The sequence below is a fragment of the Manis pentadactyla genome, chromosome 6, assembly GCF_030020395.1.
Source record: "Manis pentadactyla isolate mManPen7 chromosome 6, mManPen7.hap1, whole genome shotgun sequence".
Classification (NCBI taxonomy): domain Eukaryota; kingdom Metazoa; phylum Chordata; class Mammalia; order Pholidota; family Manidae; genus Manis; species Manis pentadactyla.
In genome coordinates this window covers 154215676-154232777 of record NC_080024.1, presented here as the reverse complement: position 1 = coordinate 154232777, position 17102 = coordinate 154215676, and the positions used below count along the sequence as shown (strand labels likewise).

The window sequence follows — 17102 nt, the reverse complement described above, 5'->3', positions numbered from 1 at the left end:
AGCTTTTCCCCTCAGCTTCGCAAGGACCTGCTATCAGTATTTGTTTATCACCAAAAAATAGTAAAAAGTAGCCCTCTTCTACTTTAGCTTGCATGTTGCATTGCCCTACGTGGATTCTAGATTCTTTGAGAATAGGAACCATGACCCATTCTTCTATCTTTCACATCCTTAAATGTCACCCATTTACTACAAAATACCTGTTTAAAGAAAGTAAATTAATGGAGGCGGCGGCTGCATCGACACTGGGCCTTCAAGCCTAAACGGGGTTTTGCCTGTACAGCAGAGGCTGGCTATGCCTTCATCTTTTGCGTTCTCACTGCCTACCAGAGCACTGGCCTGCGAGCAGTTCGGCGAGTGGGACTCACACTGACTTGTCAGACACGTTGCAGAAAGTGTTTGTAGACTTTTAGAAGAATTAAGGTAATATGTATAAAACACAAGATTTATCAATTTTACACCATTTTTAAGTACACAATTCAGTGGCATTAAGTACTTCTGTTGTGTAACCATCACCCCCATTTCCAAAACCTCTTCTTCATCCCAAAGAAACTTTGTGGCCGAAGTAGTGACCCCACTTCCCTCTCCCTGCAGCCCCTTAGTGATCTAACCCACCTCCTGTCTCTCAAGTGGCCCACTCTAGGTATCCCATATCAGGGGGATCATACTGTATGTCTTCTGTGACCAACTGACTTCACTTAGCATAGAGTTTTCAAGGTTCATCCACACTGTAATGTGCGTCAGAATTTCCTTTCCTTGTAAGACTGAATGATATTCTACTGCATGGATATACATTTGCTTATCCACCCACCTGGTGATGGGAGGTGTTTATAGTCTTTTAAAGTACAGACCCATTGAGTTTTAGAGTCTGTGACTAACATGACAATAATCTGAAACACGGCACACAAAGTTCTTTTCCCTCAAAGTTCCCTTCCCACATCAAAAACAGATTCACAACTTGCAGTAAAATTTTTAAAATTGCTAGGAATAATATGCAAACCAGGACAACTGGTTTTTCTTTCCAGTATTAGAGATTCATTTGTTGAGTGGAACTGAACAGAGAGTAGGACAGGTGTTGGGAGATAAGAGCTGTAAATAGGCAGAAGAAAAGTAAGAGAGTGATCCAGTTGGCTATTAGGCAAAATAAACCACACTAAAACTTAGTGGCTTAAAACAACAGTAGTCATGTTTTCTCTCTCCTGACCCGGGCGCTGACATGACTCAGCTCAGAGTCTCTGGGGCAGCTGAGGTGGAGGGCTCTGGGCTGGCAACACTGTGACGACTGGTGCTGGCTGCAAACTGGAATGCTGGGAGCCTCCTCGTGGGGCCAGGCAACCCTCCCACGTACCATGTGGGCTCTAGGGCCAAGCCTCCCAAGAGAGAGGGAGAAGCTGTTTTCACCCCAGTAACCTGGCCTTGGAAGCCACACAGCACCACTTCCATCGCAGGCCCTCCTGGACCCAAGAGGAGGAACAGACTGCATATGGCAAAAGGAGTGCTGCCACTGGTCAGAAGGGCCTGTGGATCCCGAGTACAGTCCGTCTCCAGCCAGAACCCATGCCAGTCACCTCCCAGCCCCTAATGTCATCGTCTAGGTGCCGAGGGAAGGGCTGGAGTTCCCTGTAATGGAGCCACACACAAACCTCAACAGGGCTCAGAGAGGCTGTGGGAGGTGGAGGAGTCACAGCCCAGCTCCTACTTCACACAAGCGGGCTGCTAACGTGCGTGCCCAGAGTCTGAGGGCCCCACTGGCCTCACACAGGCTTTCCAAGTGTGAACATGGCCCTGCTTCGCTGTGCCTCCCCATCACGTGCTCCTGCTATGCCAGGACCGTACGGAGAAAGGAGTTCAGGGAAGCGTATTTCAGCATACTCAAGCTGACATCATACAAAGTCACCACAGAGAATACTCCTCCCCCCCTTGACTATTCTTGGGAGAAATAGGGAGACCCCCAAAAATTCTTGGGTGAGGTCTGGGGTGATGCTGAAAAGAGGCGACTGAGGGTCACTTCTTGTCTGTAGGTTTCTGGAGCTGGAGGCTTATCCACATCAGTAGGGCAAAATGACCTTTCTCTTTCCTTCCCCCCCAATTTTCAGAGGGCACAGAAGAGGCCCCCGCTGGGTTTCATGAGCTTGAGCGAAGGGATGCAAAGGTTCCCTGAGGAATGAGCTGGCTGGTTGCCCCCGGAGATGGCCAGCCTGAAGGACAAGGCACCCAGTGCAAGGAGCAGAGTCAGGGCCATGAGGAAGGGACCTGGTGAGGCCTGGCCCCTCGGCTGTTGGCAGCCATCCTCACATGGTATTCCCCCTGCATGTGTGTCTCCGATCTCCCTTCATAGGAATACTGGTCATGTTGGATTAGGGGCTCCAGGATGACCTCATCTTAATTATAGATGCTATGACTCTATTTCAAATGAGGTCACATCCTGAGATACTGAGGCTTAGGATTTCAACGTGAGTCTGGAAAGGGGGACACAGTTCAACCCATAATAGGGTTTGACATGTACCTCTGGAGAGACTGAGGAAGGGATGCAGCTGTGCTTCTGAAAACCCTCTCCACAAGGGAGCTAAGAGAAAACCTCGTACACCGTCTTCACCAAACACCTTATGAGCAGACACAGCCAACATCAGACCGACCCAGGTCAAGAAGTGACCACCCCCGTTACCCAGCTGTGACCGGGCAATGGGAGGCGTGGTCTGGGGGTTGACACTCACTTCAGCCCCCTCCTAGTGCTCCTTCCTGAGCTAGTGCTGGAAACCGAAAATGGTCATCTTCTCCTTTGCAGCTGGGGTTCAGGACACTTTTAGGGTCAACAAACCAGATACACTCACACAGTATTTGGCAGGAAGAAGTGTGGTAGTCATATTTCTGCAAAGTCGGCTGAAAAGCTGAATCACGAATGCGTTTGGTGTTTCAGTTACAAAGTTAGCAGCTGCCCAGGAAGGCACTGCTCTGAGGGTGTCCAGAAACAAAGCTCAGGGGTCACTCTGCTGACGTGGTCCACACCGCCTGATGCCCGCCACCCACTATGCTACCCCAGCTTTCCCCTGCTCACAGATGCTGTCACACCGAGAACGCTTCTTAAATCTGAATGAAATTCTACCTCAAAGGGATAATTTGTCACAAGTGACTGGGTCATCTTGAAGTTCTACACTGAATGTTTTTCCATTTGAAAAAAAAGGGTACAAGAACTAAATTCAAACCAAAGAACAGCCATTTTGAGGGATCCTTGGCTCTCATGTACTAATAGTAACTTGTCAACAACATACACACTTGTTGTAGGCAGTTCCTATTGGAATAGATTATGTGTATGCTGACATAAAATTCATTTGGAATATGTGCCTGAAATGTTTACATTCACATCATTTCATCTTCATCTCTCAGAAATACACATCCCATGAATATAATTTCCAAGAGCTTGTTTTGCCCCCTAGCCTGTCAATGTATTATTTACTAATTCTTCTGGTTTCTAAAATATAGTAAATAACCCAAAGGGGAAAACCTCTTGGTTTATATTCAAATTTATAAAGACTATAAAAAGGGTCTAGGTAAACAGCAGATGAGATCATAAATAATTCACAAATCTTAAAATACTTAATGGTTAACAAACTAAAGCTTTATGAATTCATAACCCAACAAAAAACACATGCTTTGCTACATTATTACCATTATTCTGCCAGGTGTCACTGTCAAATGTTGGTTTACCTTTAGTTCCTAGAACTTTATATACAAAATTACATAAGTTGCATGTAAACATAAAATTATAAAGGACAAACAAAAGCTTTAATCTATATTCAGATATGAATGGATATCTAGTGGAGGCCTAGAAGATGAAATTTGAGGACTAAGATTACTGATCAAATTTGTCTTATCTATTAAAAGCTGGTTCTGTGCATTGTGTTTCTGGTTTAAAGTTGACAGTTCATTTAAGCTTAGATCTAACCACATTTACAGGAAATATGGAGTTCAGAAGGATATTGACTTTAAATGGCATGACACAAGGAAGGACCCAGTCAAATCCAAAATATGGGACATTCTCCACAGCAAATGGTCCAATTTTTTCAGCAAGTAACTGGCATAAACAAAAGGGAAGAGTTTGGAATGTTACAGATTAAGAGACCTAAGAGAGATAACAACCAAAATTATGTGGGCCTTGCTTGGATTCTAATTTAAATAAAACTTCTAAAATAAATCTTTGAGATAAATAAGGAATGGGAGTATGAACTACTATTAGATACTAAGAAATTACTGTGAAATAGTTGTTCAACAAGCTCTTATCAGATAGTGACGCACATTAAAGCCTTTATGGATGAAATAACCTCTCTTGGATTTGTTTAAAAATATTCCAGTGTATCCCCCAACTCAGAAAAACGTCTCGAGTTCAATGATAGTATAATGAACTTTCATATGCCTAATTTCTTTTTATCTTTAAGAATTTCCACAAGCTTAAAGGGGAAACTAGATTGGCCAAGTACTCCTGCTAATTTTTTAAAGTCAGCTGAATTTTATCACATAGCCTCATCAATATATTTTTCACTTTTTAAAAGTATGCATTTTAGCACTGCATGGATGTTATAGCTAACTTATAGAATAGGACCTACCATTTATTGAAAGTTCACTCAGTACAAAGAACTGTTCTAAGTATTACCTAATCCTAAAACCAAACACAAAACTTCTGTGAAGTAGTGTGAAGGACACAGCAATTGTGAAAGAAATTCTTTATTCCAAGAGCCTGATGATTAAATGAGATAATGCACATAAAAGCAGCTGGCACAAAGAGGGCATGCAATAAAACTGAGCAGGATAAATTCTTATTGCCAGGCTCTCAAATGTCAGGAGCAATATAAAGACCAGAATTTTTAATTAAGCATTACTTTACATTTAAGAAACAAACTTTCACAAGCATACTGTCCAGATGCATGATTTCTAAAACAGACATGGGCTGGAAATATTCAATATTCAATAAATATACCCAATAAAAATGCATGATGCAATGATGTATCTTCTTTTAAATTCCTCAGATTTGGAGTTGGCCAGCAACTAAACTTTAAAAAATTTTATGTCTGGGCAAAGCTGTAAGATTTATTATCATAAAGCTGTCAACCAGTGTTTGTCCACCCACACTCCCTTCTAAGCAAATGGCTTGCCTATGCCCTGACATCTAGGCTACCATGTATATCATGTATACAAGGTGTTGGTCCCTGACCCATGGAGAGTGAACCCACAAGCTGGTGATTGACAGATGATGTGACCTGGGGTCAGACAGATACAGGTTCTGGTGGATTTTAGTTGAGGATTAAAAGAAAGTGAGACTATTAGCATGGTGGATAAAGCTGAAAAAATACCATGAAGCACAGCATTTGAACCACAGCAAATCAACCCCACGTGAAAATGGTCATCAGTGGAGAAGTGGAAACCGCGATAAGCAGAGGGCACTCGTAAATCAAGGAAGGAGATGGAGCTGACACAGAAATAGATAATTCACAGTGTATTTTAAACTTTTCAAATTGTTCAAATTTTTGTCTTTCCTTTTTATATAATGCATAATTGTCATTTAAAAGAAAGATCATTGAAAAATTTTATTAAATTTTCTTAGGTTTTTCAGAAACTTTCCTTTAAATTTTGTGTGGGGTTTTGTTTTGTTTTGTTTTACAAAGAAATCTTGTTCTAGTGAGTGTAGAGGATGGGCCAACATATTTTCTTCATCAGTTTTGCTTACTTGCTACTTTTGTTCATAAATAAGATTCCACTTAGTGATTCATCTTAGTATATACATTCCACTTAGTATATACAGCAAAAACGTCATTAATTCAATTTCTATAAAGGGAATTATTCAAAGGCTTTTTGATCAATCAGACTCAAATGAAGTAGCAGAATTTCAAAGTGAACTTGGATTTCTATGAGGCAAATGTTTCCAAACTGTGAGATCATTTATTCATTAAAAAAATTAATCAACACCAATTATATAGCAGACACTTGACATAAGATGCATATGATCTCTGCCCTCTGAGAGCTCATGCCAAGTTAGAAAAAACAGACCCATAAACAACCATAATGTCAAGTTAAATACATTAATAGTAACAAATGGCAGTGACAAATGTTAGGTACAATAACAACACATAGTATTAGGGAAACACTGAGCTGAGAGACAAGAGTTACAGCAAATGGGTTAGGCAGTCCGTCACAGAAGGCAAGAGATGCAAGAAGACGGGTGTAGAGCATCTCGGAGAACTCCACAGGACATGCAGTCTCTTACCTGCACGTGAGGCTTAATTAGGTCGTGTGTGTAGTAGCATGGTTTAGTTGTCATCTTTATGGGAAATCCACAAATGTGCGGCAGCTTAGATTTTAAGTCTGAAAGAAAACTTCTCAACACACCTTCCAAGTCTACCCTTGGGAAGAACTGTATGGGCTGACTTCTGATGCAGCTGAGAGGGTATCTGAACGATGTTAAAGAACAATGGAACATTTTTGTACATATAAGATAGCAAGTTCTATGGAACTAAACTATTAAAATAGTAACTGTCAAAAAGGCACCCATAACTAAATCCTAAGTGTTTTAGATATTGCTTATTTCATATTATCCAAAGCTAAAAATCATGTTTTCTCACAGGGATCCAAGACAATGCACTGTGTCCTTACAGGGATTTCTATACAGACTGGCAAACCAAGATCTTCCAAAAATGATTTATAAGACAGACATTATGACCTTTATAAATTATAAAAATAAGTGTTTATAGTAATCACCAGGTTTCATCTCCAAAAGCAGTAAAATCTCAGTACAAACAATACATATCAATTCTATCCATCTGCTAAAGGCAGTTGTTTGAGAAAATATTCTGAAGACTTGGAATAATATCTTGGCACCTAATCAAAAGGAATGGCTGATGCCTGTCAATCTCAATTCCACACTAAGATTTGGGTTAGGAAACATGGAATATGAAGAAAGAACATTATGGCTGTTCCTTCTTCCATTCTGAAACAGCTGTTGAGAATACAGAGATGCAAATGGTGAAATCAGTACTAGTTAAGACTGGAGTTTCACCTTAGCACTAGGGTGCTTTTCTTGTGTGGATTTTAAAAAATGTTAATGGAGTATATAAGTGCAAGTCAAATCCTCTAAGCTTTGCCTGTAAAATTAAATAATCTTCCAAAAAGAAACATCTTTGTTAAATGACTAATTCTTTAAAAATTCCACCCTTTCATTAACATCCAAAATGCCACTGGAGGGAGCCCTCAGCTAAGGAGAACCCTGATTCTTTCTACCAGGAATCATGTGGACATTTTTTTTTCTGTCTAAAAGTTCCTTTTGCTGTCTAATATTGCAGTAATATTCGAGGAAAAATTACCATCATGAGGCTCACCCTCAAATAAACATAGGAAAATTCTAAGGAAAACAAACGCTCAAGCTGATAAAAAGGAGTAGAGGGGAAAGGAGTAGAGGGGAAAGTAGTTTCATTTAGACAAACAGAAGATTGAAAATGATGATGAAATCAAGGGCAAAGTACAGCTAGATCATAAGGTGGGCAGAGAGCATGTTACAAGTGTGCATAAAGGATACGTGAAGGTCCTTCCTTCTAGCATTTTGAAGTAGATGGTGCAGTATGTTTTAATATTTCCATCATCTTCTGGAAGTTTATAGCCATACTAAAAATTAAGAACAAAGTTGAAATTCTTGAGAGGAAGCTAAGCTAAATTCTAAGAAGCAAAATCAAATAACTAACTTATACCATAATGTATATTTCTACCCCTTACCAGGTCATCCCAGTGCATCTGCAAATCTTCATATGAGTGAAAAGGACAGTCAGGGGGTATGGTGTGAAGAATACTTATTATTTGCCCCATTTTCATACTATAAAAAATAAGAGTTGGTAAAACTTTATAGCCAATGCTTGTATATAGTTTTAGTTAACTGTGTGATTTAGGAAGTGTTCCAAAAGAGTCAGCAACTATCAGCACATAAGTAATAACTAGGCAGCTGCTCCTAGTTTCAAATACACATTGTATTCAATCTTAGCTAGAATTATTAGGAAAAACTAGACAGAACTGATGCAAACAATGTGCCAACTATAAACACAAAATAATGGCTAATAAAACATTGCCACACCGAGATGCCTGGTAAATGTCAGGCTGAATGAATCAGTTAAATCTATGTTCCCTATCTACTTCCTTCTCTGCTTCAGTGATTAAATTATTGGCTGCTTAAGTTCTTGTTCCTAAGATTTCATCCCAATAGTCTTATTACTAAAGCCATTTCTTCTAAATATAGTACAAACTTAAAACTTAGCTCATATCATCATCAAAAGATGAGTCATTAATTATATGTATAAGTTTATACGGTTTTAATATTACAATACTTATAATTTCATAAGATACCTAGAAATTTTTAAAAATTAGATCTAACAAAAATGTAAATGTATAATAAAGTAATTTGATAAAGGAAATTAATGGCTTCTGTATGACAATATTTCAATACTTTTTCTAAGTTACCAGTTTCAAAAATTCATAAAAATGGACTATACTTATGCACATATCAATGTCGAAGCCAAATACGAACTACTATATCTTGAACCCACCTTAGATACTAAAATTTGAAATCTTACCTTGGCAAAACATGGCACCAGCTGCTTAAAATCGAATGTCCCTTAATGACAGCATCCTTGGTAATATCAAAATCCTTTATAATACTCTGAGAAATATCAAATTCTCTTAGCTTTTAATGGAAATAAGATTGCAATGCATAAATCCTCAAAAGAATTTGCAAAGAAAAATATTAGTTTATTACATACACACATAGTTTTAAAAACTTAAGTCCCACTGCGTCATGCACAGCCACCTGGCGTGACATAATCAGAATGTCAGCCCACCGCGTTTCTCCTCTGTGTGGTATGGCCGGCATTTCGGGCTTTTCTTATCTTCCAAACCTAAACTCCTGTGTTATACATACTTCACCTGGTTTTCAGTTTGATTGCATTAATTCCTAGGAAATTGAATCCCTTCCAAAGGAAGTATTCTCATTTTATAAGAATAGCATGTTAACTAAATTTTGTGATTTTTTAACAGGAGGATGAGTTCAAAAGTCACACCACAATCTGGCCTTTTGGAGAAGAGCCAGTATCCCCAGCTTTCCTTCTGCATCTCTTCCACCCCCTGGGAAGCTTTTTCCTCTGGTCCTCAGGTGCCCTAGACGTCCAGGGTATCAAAGCTTGTAGATAACCGACAGCAATTTGCCACTTACAGTTTTCTCATCCCCTGGGGCATGTTTTTGTGAGTCAAAGATACAGAGAGACCTCAAGTGAAGTGAAGAATAAAGTCTTTCTTAATGGCTGAGAGAACACTGTGCTAGGATTAGAAAGGTTAAAAGGGGGGATGAAAGTTTATGAACCAATCATCATACAGTTTTTGGGGAAGAATGTTCTAACTTCATTGCTTATTGCTTTTCAATGAACTGCTAAACTGGCCAATTTTTAAATTTCCTGGGCAAGTAATAAGCATTTTAACAACACATTTGCTTAAAGCACTGCCTCCATTCTGATTTATCCGTGTTCTACCCTAGATAGGGATCCATCTCCTTTATGTTCAGCAACTAATCCTTCTCTGAATTCCTATAACACTAAGGGTAATGGAAATGGGGGAGTAGGGTAGGGTAGAAAAGATTGTAGGAAGATGAAGTGTTGGTTATGTTGTGAAGTCAGAGAGCAAGGATGCTAAGAATGAGCAAGGCTAGGTGTTGTCCTGTTCAATGGAGGTAAATATTGTGCTGTGATGTACTGTGCTTAAGAGATAAGTGGCCTAAGCTATGTGATAAGAAAGGATGGTCACTGCAGGATAGCAATGAACATCAGAAAAAACTGCCTGCAGGTGGATAAGTAGATTATTTGAATGAACACAGAACCTAAAATTGAAGTCAAAGAAGGTAGGTCTCAGATTCAAAGGCTCACACAGTTTATGGGTTCTCACATACACCTACTTATACTGTTGGAGTCTGTATCCTTCTGGGTATTTCCCACAGTATTAAAAGACTCAAGCCAATGGCTGCAGGATCTCCATGGTACCAGCACTTAAATATATTGGTCTTTCTCAACAGTTTTCTAGAGACTGGCAAACTACCCAACTATTCACCATATGCCCCAAGAGACTGTTAACGACTTGAATTTATTTACTTAATATTCATAATGTGTCCTTACTTGAACAAACCTGTAGTGATAAGGTGCCTGATATCATTTCCTCCTTATAATTATAGCCAATCTAAAAAATTCAGACTTTATTTTCTCTAAGCAATGTTGAGATACTAGATGTTTAGTTGGGGGCTGCTGTTTTAGAAAGAGGTTCTGTTGTCACTGTGAGGAAGAAATAGAGAATAAATAAAGAGGAAGGTTTTAAACAAGAAGGCTAATATGGAGACCATTTTAATAGTTCAAGCAAAAGAAGGGAGTCTAATTAGAACAGCAGAAATGGGGACACAGAGGAGATTTCAGAGACAAGGCAGGCTATTGGAGACTGAGTGGGGATAGGGGGGAAAAGCCACGGATGACCCTGAAGTCTCTGGCTGGGCAACTTTGGCTGTTGCTGCTAGTAACCAAAAACACAAAAGCAAAAGAGCAGAGTTGGGGCTGGGGAGGGTGACAAATAAGTTTCAGACATAACTGAGTCTGAGTATCATAAGTACATACATGTGAAAGCATGCTAGAGAGGACAGAGAAGCTGCAACCATACAAGAATATTTGGGACGTGTCAGCATGTACGCTCACCACTGGAACGGGAGAGCTGCCAAGGGAAGGAACAGTGGGCTGAAAATGGAACCACAGGGAACAGCAACATTAGAAGAATAGTAAGAGAAAGAAGAACAGTGAATACCATGACTGAAGGAAAGGAGATTCTGAGAAAAGCAGTTTCAGAGAAATCCAAAAAAATGATTTCAAGGAAAGGGTAGAAAGCAGTGTCAAAATTCCAAAGGTTTCAAATGTGAATTACCTCAGACATCTTTTTCTCTGAACATCTAAAGTAATATAGTTCCTATAACACTTATTTTGAACACTATATTGCCAAACCCCATTGATTGCTCTGTTTTTCCCAGACATATTAGGTATCTACTTCTGTAAGATGCTATGAGACATACAAATCTGAGCCAAAGAACCTAAGGCTAGGTGAAGGAGGAATAAGTAATGTAGCAGAATGATCAGGGTTGATGGCCAAACTTTAAATTCTGAATCTCTCACTACCTCTGTGACCTAGAGGAAATTACTTAAACTCTGTCTCAGTTTACTTACAAAATAGCAGCTATCCTGTTTGAACACCTAGTGTACTCTATCCCATTAACCCCCCCAACATTATGAGATAGGTACCATTATCCAAAGTTTACAATACCAACTGAGATCCAGGAAGATTAAATATCATGCCCAAAGAGGCACTGCTAATAAGTGCAGAACTGGGGATTTTAATGTGATTCTAAGCCTACACTGAATTTTTTGGGTATGTATTTAACCAGTGCTCAGTAAATGTTTCTTTCTCCTGGTAAGTTTTGTGTACATGCCTTCTTTTCTGACAAAAATAAAACTTCTGTAAGTTTTCTACCAGCAACTTCTACATATATGTAATGACAACTCAGTGCATAGCTATTTATGCAATAAAAACAAGTTTGTTTCAAGGTGCCCATTTCCCAGATATGCCATGTAATTAAATCTTCAAGGCATATAGTTTTAAGATTATATAACATTTTTGGTACAATATATCCCTCTTGTAACTGTGGATTCAGTTATAATCTTAATGTACCAATGAACAAAATGGGTTTATGCATATAAATTCCTTTCTAAACAACTGGATTTCTAAGAAAGTATTAAAGTTTAACACAGTCTACAATTTGATAAGTAAATTTTCTTTCAAATACTTCATTTTGATGCCCACTTAAATTCCAAAGGACTAAAATCACATTTCTCATCATGAATTATGATGAATATCTTAAAACTTGCTTAGATAGAATCAAAGATCAGAACTTAAAAAACTACTCCAATTTGTACTCCACAAGGATTAAACAGAATTTAGAAACAAATTTACCTACTTCAATATGTAAATTAGTTTTCCACTTCACTCAACCTTCTGATCATTCAAAATACTGACAGGCACTATTGTAGGCTCTGATAGATTAATAAGACACAGTCCTTTCCTTCTAAGACTTCTACGTTTAATGAGACATTTATGTAGACAAGAATATGTGATATGCACAGCCAGGGAGCTCAGAGCGCGCTAAGCTTTGGGAATTGTGGAAGCCTTCACAGGGCGGTGGTATCTGAAATAAGCCTTCGCAGACGAGTGGGCAGATGAGCCAGAGAAAGGGCGTTACAGACTCGGCAGGATGAGCACACACGCTGGAGTGTGGGAGACCACATTATCTTTGAGAAGCAATTGGTAGTTTGGCTACTTGGAGAAAAGAGGAAATGAGGTTATACGTAAGGGAGGCTTGGGTTCACTTGCTGAAGACCTTGTATATCATGCTAAAGAGCTGAGATTTCATCTTATAGATTATGGAAACCATGGCAGACTTTTTTAAATAAGGGGAATGAAAGTATAAGGGGTAAGTTGGAAAGGAGAGAGATGGTAAATATCCTCCTCCTCAGTTTATTCCTCCTACCTGACCTATAAGCAATACTAAGTTTTGATAAAAGTCAAATTCAATCCAATTAACTTTAGTCTACATGGGAACAAAGATAAATAAGGCAGGACTTGGACTTTCAGAGATTACAACTTACTAGGAACACAGACAAGTACAAAACTAATTTTTGTAGCAGTTGGGATGTGAGAAATGCCATATCGAACATGTAAGTGAAGTGAGATTTAGAGAAGCTGATAGTCAATTATAATGTAGGGATTCAATTTAAACGAACTGAGCAAGTATGCGTTGAGCAGAAAAGAGGAGTGCGTCTCCCCACTTCTGGCGTTTGCTTCCTGCCGTGTTAGCTCAAACACATACTCCTGCTGTCATTCTACCCTTCATTCATTCCTGCCTAGGTCAGGTGCTTATCTAGTTGGTAAAATAGGGACAACTCCTTCCTTTTGCTCTTGGTAACTGGCCTGCGGACAAAGACTGGTGTTCTGCACTCTCTGTCATACTGGGAATGGTCCCTGATCTCTCAAGGGAGCCTGTGGGTTTCCACTACTGCCCTAAATAGGTAGGTCACTCTACTTAATACTAAGGTTTAGACAGGCCACATTCTCCAACAGTTTGTTTCAGTAATACACATGCGATCTTATATCTGTTCAAATAAAATGGAAACCAAACTTGAAAATTCCTTAAGCAGACAAAACCATTAAGCCAAATAAGTGAAATCTAATCTACTTTATTCTGCAACACAAGCAAAATTTAACTTAGATTTCTTATAAATGCTTCCAAAAATTACAAATTAAGTTTAAATTGTTTTTAAAAATAGCATAAGATAAACACTTTTAACCCTGTCATTTGGAAAACCCCAGGGCTATAACCAATCATTATAAAGGTTACAGAGCTTCTGCATTTTCACTATATATGTTGCCCAGTGACAATGCTCTGAGCTTCATGCCACTGTTGGTCTGAAGACTCCTGGCTTATGAACTGTTCTTCTGTGCACGATAAACTCAATACAATTTTAGCTGACATGATTTGATTTGAATGTATCACAGTTGATGCATTTTGGGCCACTATCCCATTAGGTGAGTGTCCTTTTCACTCTCAAGTGTCCATTTTGGACAATTATATTCTCATCCTAGTATAAGTGATATTGTGATCTCTATATGTCAATCTTCTTTACCTCCATAATTGGTTCAAAAGTCAGGTATATAACACATACCACCGGAAGAAAATTCAAAAGGCAGTAAGATACAACATTAGTCTCTAAGAAGATTATAAAGTAAATTGGGCACATAAAATGAGTGTAACTAAAAATACAAACAAGAATGTAAGTATGGTGTAAAACAGTCCAAAGCTTTAAAAGAGGATGGGAAAAAGTTCTTCATCACTATAAGGTATTCATGCCCTACTACCCATTCCAATTATTTATATGCATGTCAGCTCCCTACTGGCTTACTTAATTCTTAAAGGCCAGAAAGTAGATCCTATTTATCTTTGTCTGTTGCCTCAATGTAACAGGTAATCAGAAAATTAAAGAGAACTATGAGTGGAGCATCTGAGCTGGCCCTTAAAGGAAGAACAAGATGGGTAGACCAATCAGAGGCACTCTAAGCAAAGGAAGAATCACCTTTCCTATGTCTGATGTTTCTCAACCAGGACACTATGGACACTTGAGGTTGGACAAGTCTTTGTTGGGATGGCAGTGGGGTTGTTGTCCTGGGTCCTAGAGGGTATTTAGCAACATCCCTGGCTTCCATCCACTAAGTGCCAGTAGCAATTCACCCCCTTTCACTTTGCAATAACCAAAATTTTCTCCAGACATTAAAAAATGTCTTGTGGGGAACAAAATCACTCATTTTCCCTTCCATTCACTCTACTGTGAACCACTGACATAGAAGAAAAATAACATTTATTGGGTTACCATTAATCCGTAAGTCTATTCTGGGTGCTATGAAAATTAGCAAAATAAAAGATAACCTTTTGGCCTTCTTAGATATTATGTAAAAAATTGATGTAAAAACAATGCTACCAGAATGCTAAAGGGGCAATATTACATTTAGTGTGAGCTGACATAGTGCTTTCAATATTGGTAGAAAAAGAGGCAAAAAGGGGGTGCTGAGGCAGAGGAGGGTTTTGGAGCCTTGAGTGTCACATTAAAGGATTTTTGAGCAAGGAATAACATGATTAGATCTGTGTTAAACTGATAGGATATTTAGATTAGTTAAACAGATTTAGAATATTAATGTATCAAACATTTAATAATATGGATCTTAAAAAACCTTATCCTTCTTGTTAAATATTAAAACTTACTAGCATATTGGCAATAATAATAAATGTAGTAAGTATATAGTAAATGTAGTAAAGTTAATTATAGAAATCAAAATATGAGGTACCTCAGGTGGTGGCAGTCTGACTGTGTAAGCTTCTATGCTTAGACAAACTTGAGTTTCTGTTACATTGATGTCTAATACTGGAAATGAAATATTTAACTGTCAACAGTCTGGAATTATTACTCCATCTTAACAAAATGAGTATTTTAGTAACAAAAGATATTAATTTATTCAAGTGAGAAACTCAGTTAAGAACACTTTTTTCACACATGGTAGGTAAAATTCAAATAACACTATATAATATTTGACAGCCTGAAGAGGAGACATGGGTAAAAGATGGCGAGGATAGAAACCACATGGATATATACACATGGGTATGAATGTGGTCAGGGGTTCATAGGATAGGATTGCAATAAGAAATGAGACATTTTTCTAATGAGGAAAACTCAACTAACACCTTGTACAAGTCTGACATCTATTACACGTGAAAAATTGAGGCTGTCTTCTTCCTAAATCAGAAGTAGTCATGACATGCTTCTGACATCAGCAGTCTTTCACTAACAAACGTCCTCAAACATACTGATTTGTTCCAGGTCTCACAGAGCTTCAAGGCTTGCACCTTGCTTTCTCATAATTAAAATTACTTAACACAAGGCAGCTAGTGGTTATCTTGGGAAGGGGAGGTACCTGGAAGAAAGGATAAGGGGGCTTCGGAGGTACTGGCAATGTTGTTTTTGATCTCAGAATTGGTTATAAGGATATGTTTAGTTTGTGAAAATCCAATGAACTATATATTTGAAGTATATATCCAGTTTTGCTGTGGAATATTTGGTAAAACTAAAAAAATTCTAACAGGAATGGGGAAATTTGTTCTCCTCAAACTGTTATCTTTAATCTCCAACAGTTGTAGTCTGACGGTGCTTGGGATGAAACTGAATTTCAGTAATGAATCCATTCATCCAGAGTTAGAGCACAGTGACTGCCACTAACCAATTTAAACATAAAACTAGTGCAAGCAGGGCAAATAGGCTTCAGCTTGAAAATAAACTCAGACGGAACAGCTGTGGGTGCAGATGCTAGCCCAGGATTTAAGGCTATGCGCAAATAGTGCTGAAAGCTGCCATGATCGATTAATAAAGTCTAGTTGGGCTCATGATTTCCACCTGTCTGCTCTCTCGGCACTAATGTTTAGGAATATGAATACCTACAATATTGCCATGCACATCAATGAAATGCTTACATTATGTCAAACTATGTTAGATCTTTGTCTCTTTAGACATCTTTATAAGTCTTATAAATCTTTTAATAAAAAAGATTTGATGATATGATTCTGGAAGCTATACATTATAAATGCCTGCAGAATTAAAATCTTTCACACTCATAATTTTCCTTAAGTAGAGAAATGAAAAATACAGCTTTTATTCCAATGAAGGTAAGTGGATGTTTTCTCATAGGGCTAGTGTGTTCTGAACCAGAGGTGATTTCCTGGGTGAAATTGTAATTATTGTAGTATCTGATTAAATTCTTCTAGAACCTCATCATCAAAATTATAACACCCCAACAGTTGCTAGCACTGTTTTTTAAACTTAATATTTTATCTATTGACTTATGCATTTTTACTTACCAATAGCACTTTGCTTTCCCATCTGAGAAAGAAACTCTCTTCCTTAAAAAAGTCATAAGATATGCCATATTATTATAACTCAAAAAATGCTTGATAATTACAATTTTTATATCAAATTATCAAAGCTAAGGAAAATGCTTTAAAATGCAGTTTTATATATAGGAATGTCTGATGACAGCTCAGAGAAAAAATATAATCATTCAAAAAGTACTTCTTCAATTAAAGGGACAGAAATACCCAATTCTTAATTTGAATACTTTCTTCCTAGCATAAAGTATTTACAAAAGGGTCAGACCTCAACACAAAATTCAGAATAGCCTTTGGTTACAACAATATTGATAATCTATGTTCATTGTATTATAATGCGCAATAATTTATATTTATTCCCTTCTAAGCATCAAATATTATATAAAAATTTTTTTTCTTTAAAGAAACATCAGCAAGCCTCTGGACATAATCCTAAAGTAGGGAGATGCTATTGATGTTGCTGTGGGCTTACTGGAGAGTGCTTGGTTCAGGCTGTACTGTAAAAACAGATGCGCCTAATAGA

General features: G+C 38.2%; 1 protein-coding gene across 26 annotated transcripts in view; it reads right to left on the bottom strand.

Moving 5' to 3' along the window:
* C6H18orf63 (chromosome 6 C18orf63 homolog) overlaps positions 1-17102 on the bottom strand; it is a 37943-nt gene that overhangs the window by 5747 nt on the left and 15094 nt on the right. For 11 of the 26 annotated variants that reach the window (XM_036884203.2, XM_057504276.1, XM_057504270.1 and 8 more), the window contains 6 exons: positions 16553-16594; positions 14992-15068; positions 8601-8710; positions 7753-7849; positions 7559-7644; positions 6254-6437 (listed from right to left, as the gene is read on the bottom strand). The exons of 1 other annotated variant lie outside the window; for it this stretch is intronic. In XM_036884203.2, coding sequence (XP_036740098.1) covers positions 6254-6437; positions 7559-7644; positions 7753-7849; positions 8601-8710; positions 14992-15068; positions 16553-16594 — 596 coding nt within the window. Of the gene's footprint in view, positions 1-6253; positions 6438-7558; positions 7672-7752; positions 11976-14991; positions 15069-16552; positions 16595-17102 lie in introns of those variants that run through there. 14 more of the 26 variants (XM_057504285.1, XM_057504287.1, XM_036884215.2 and 11 more) reach the window with 11 other exon arrangements.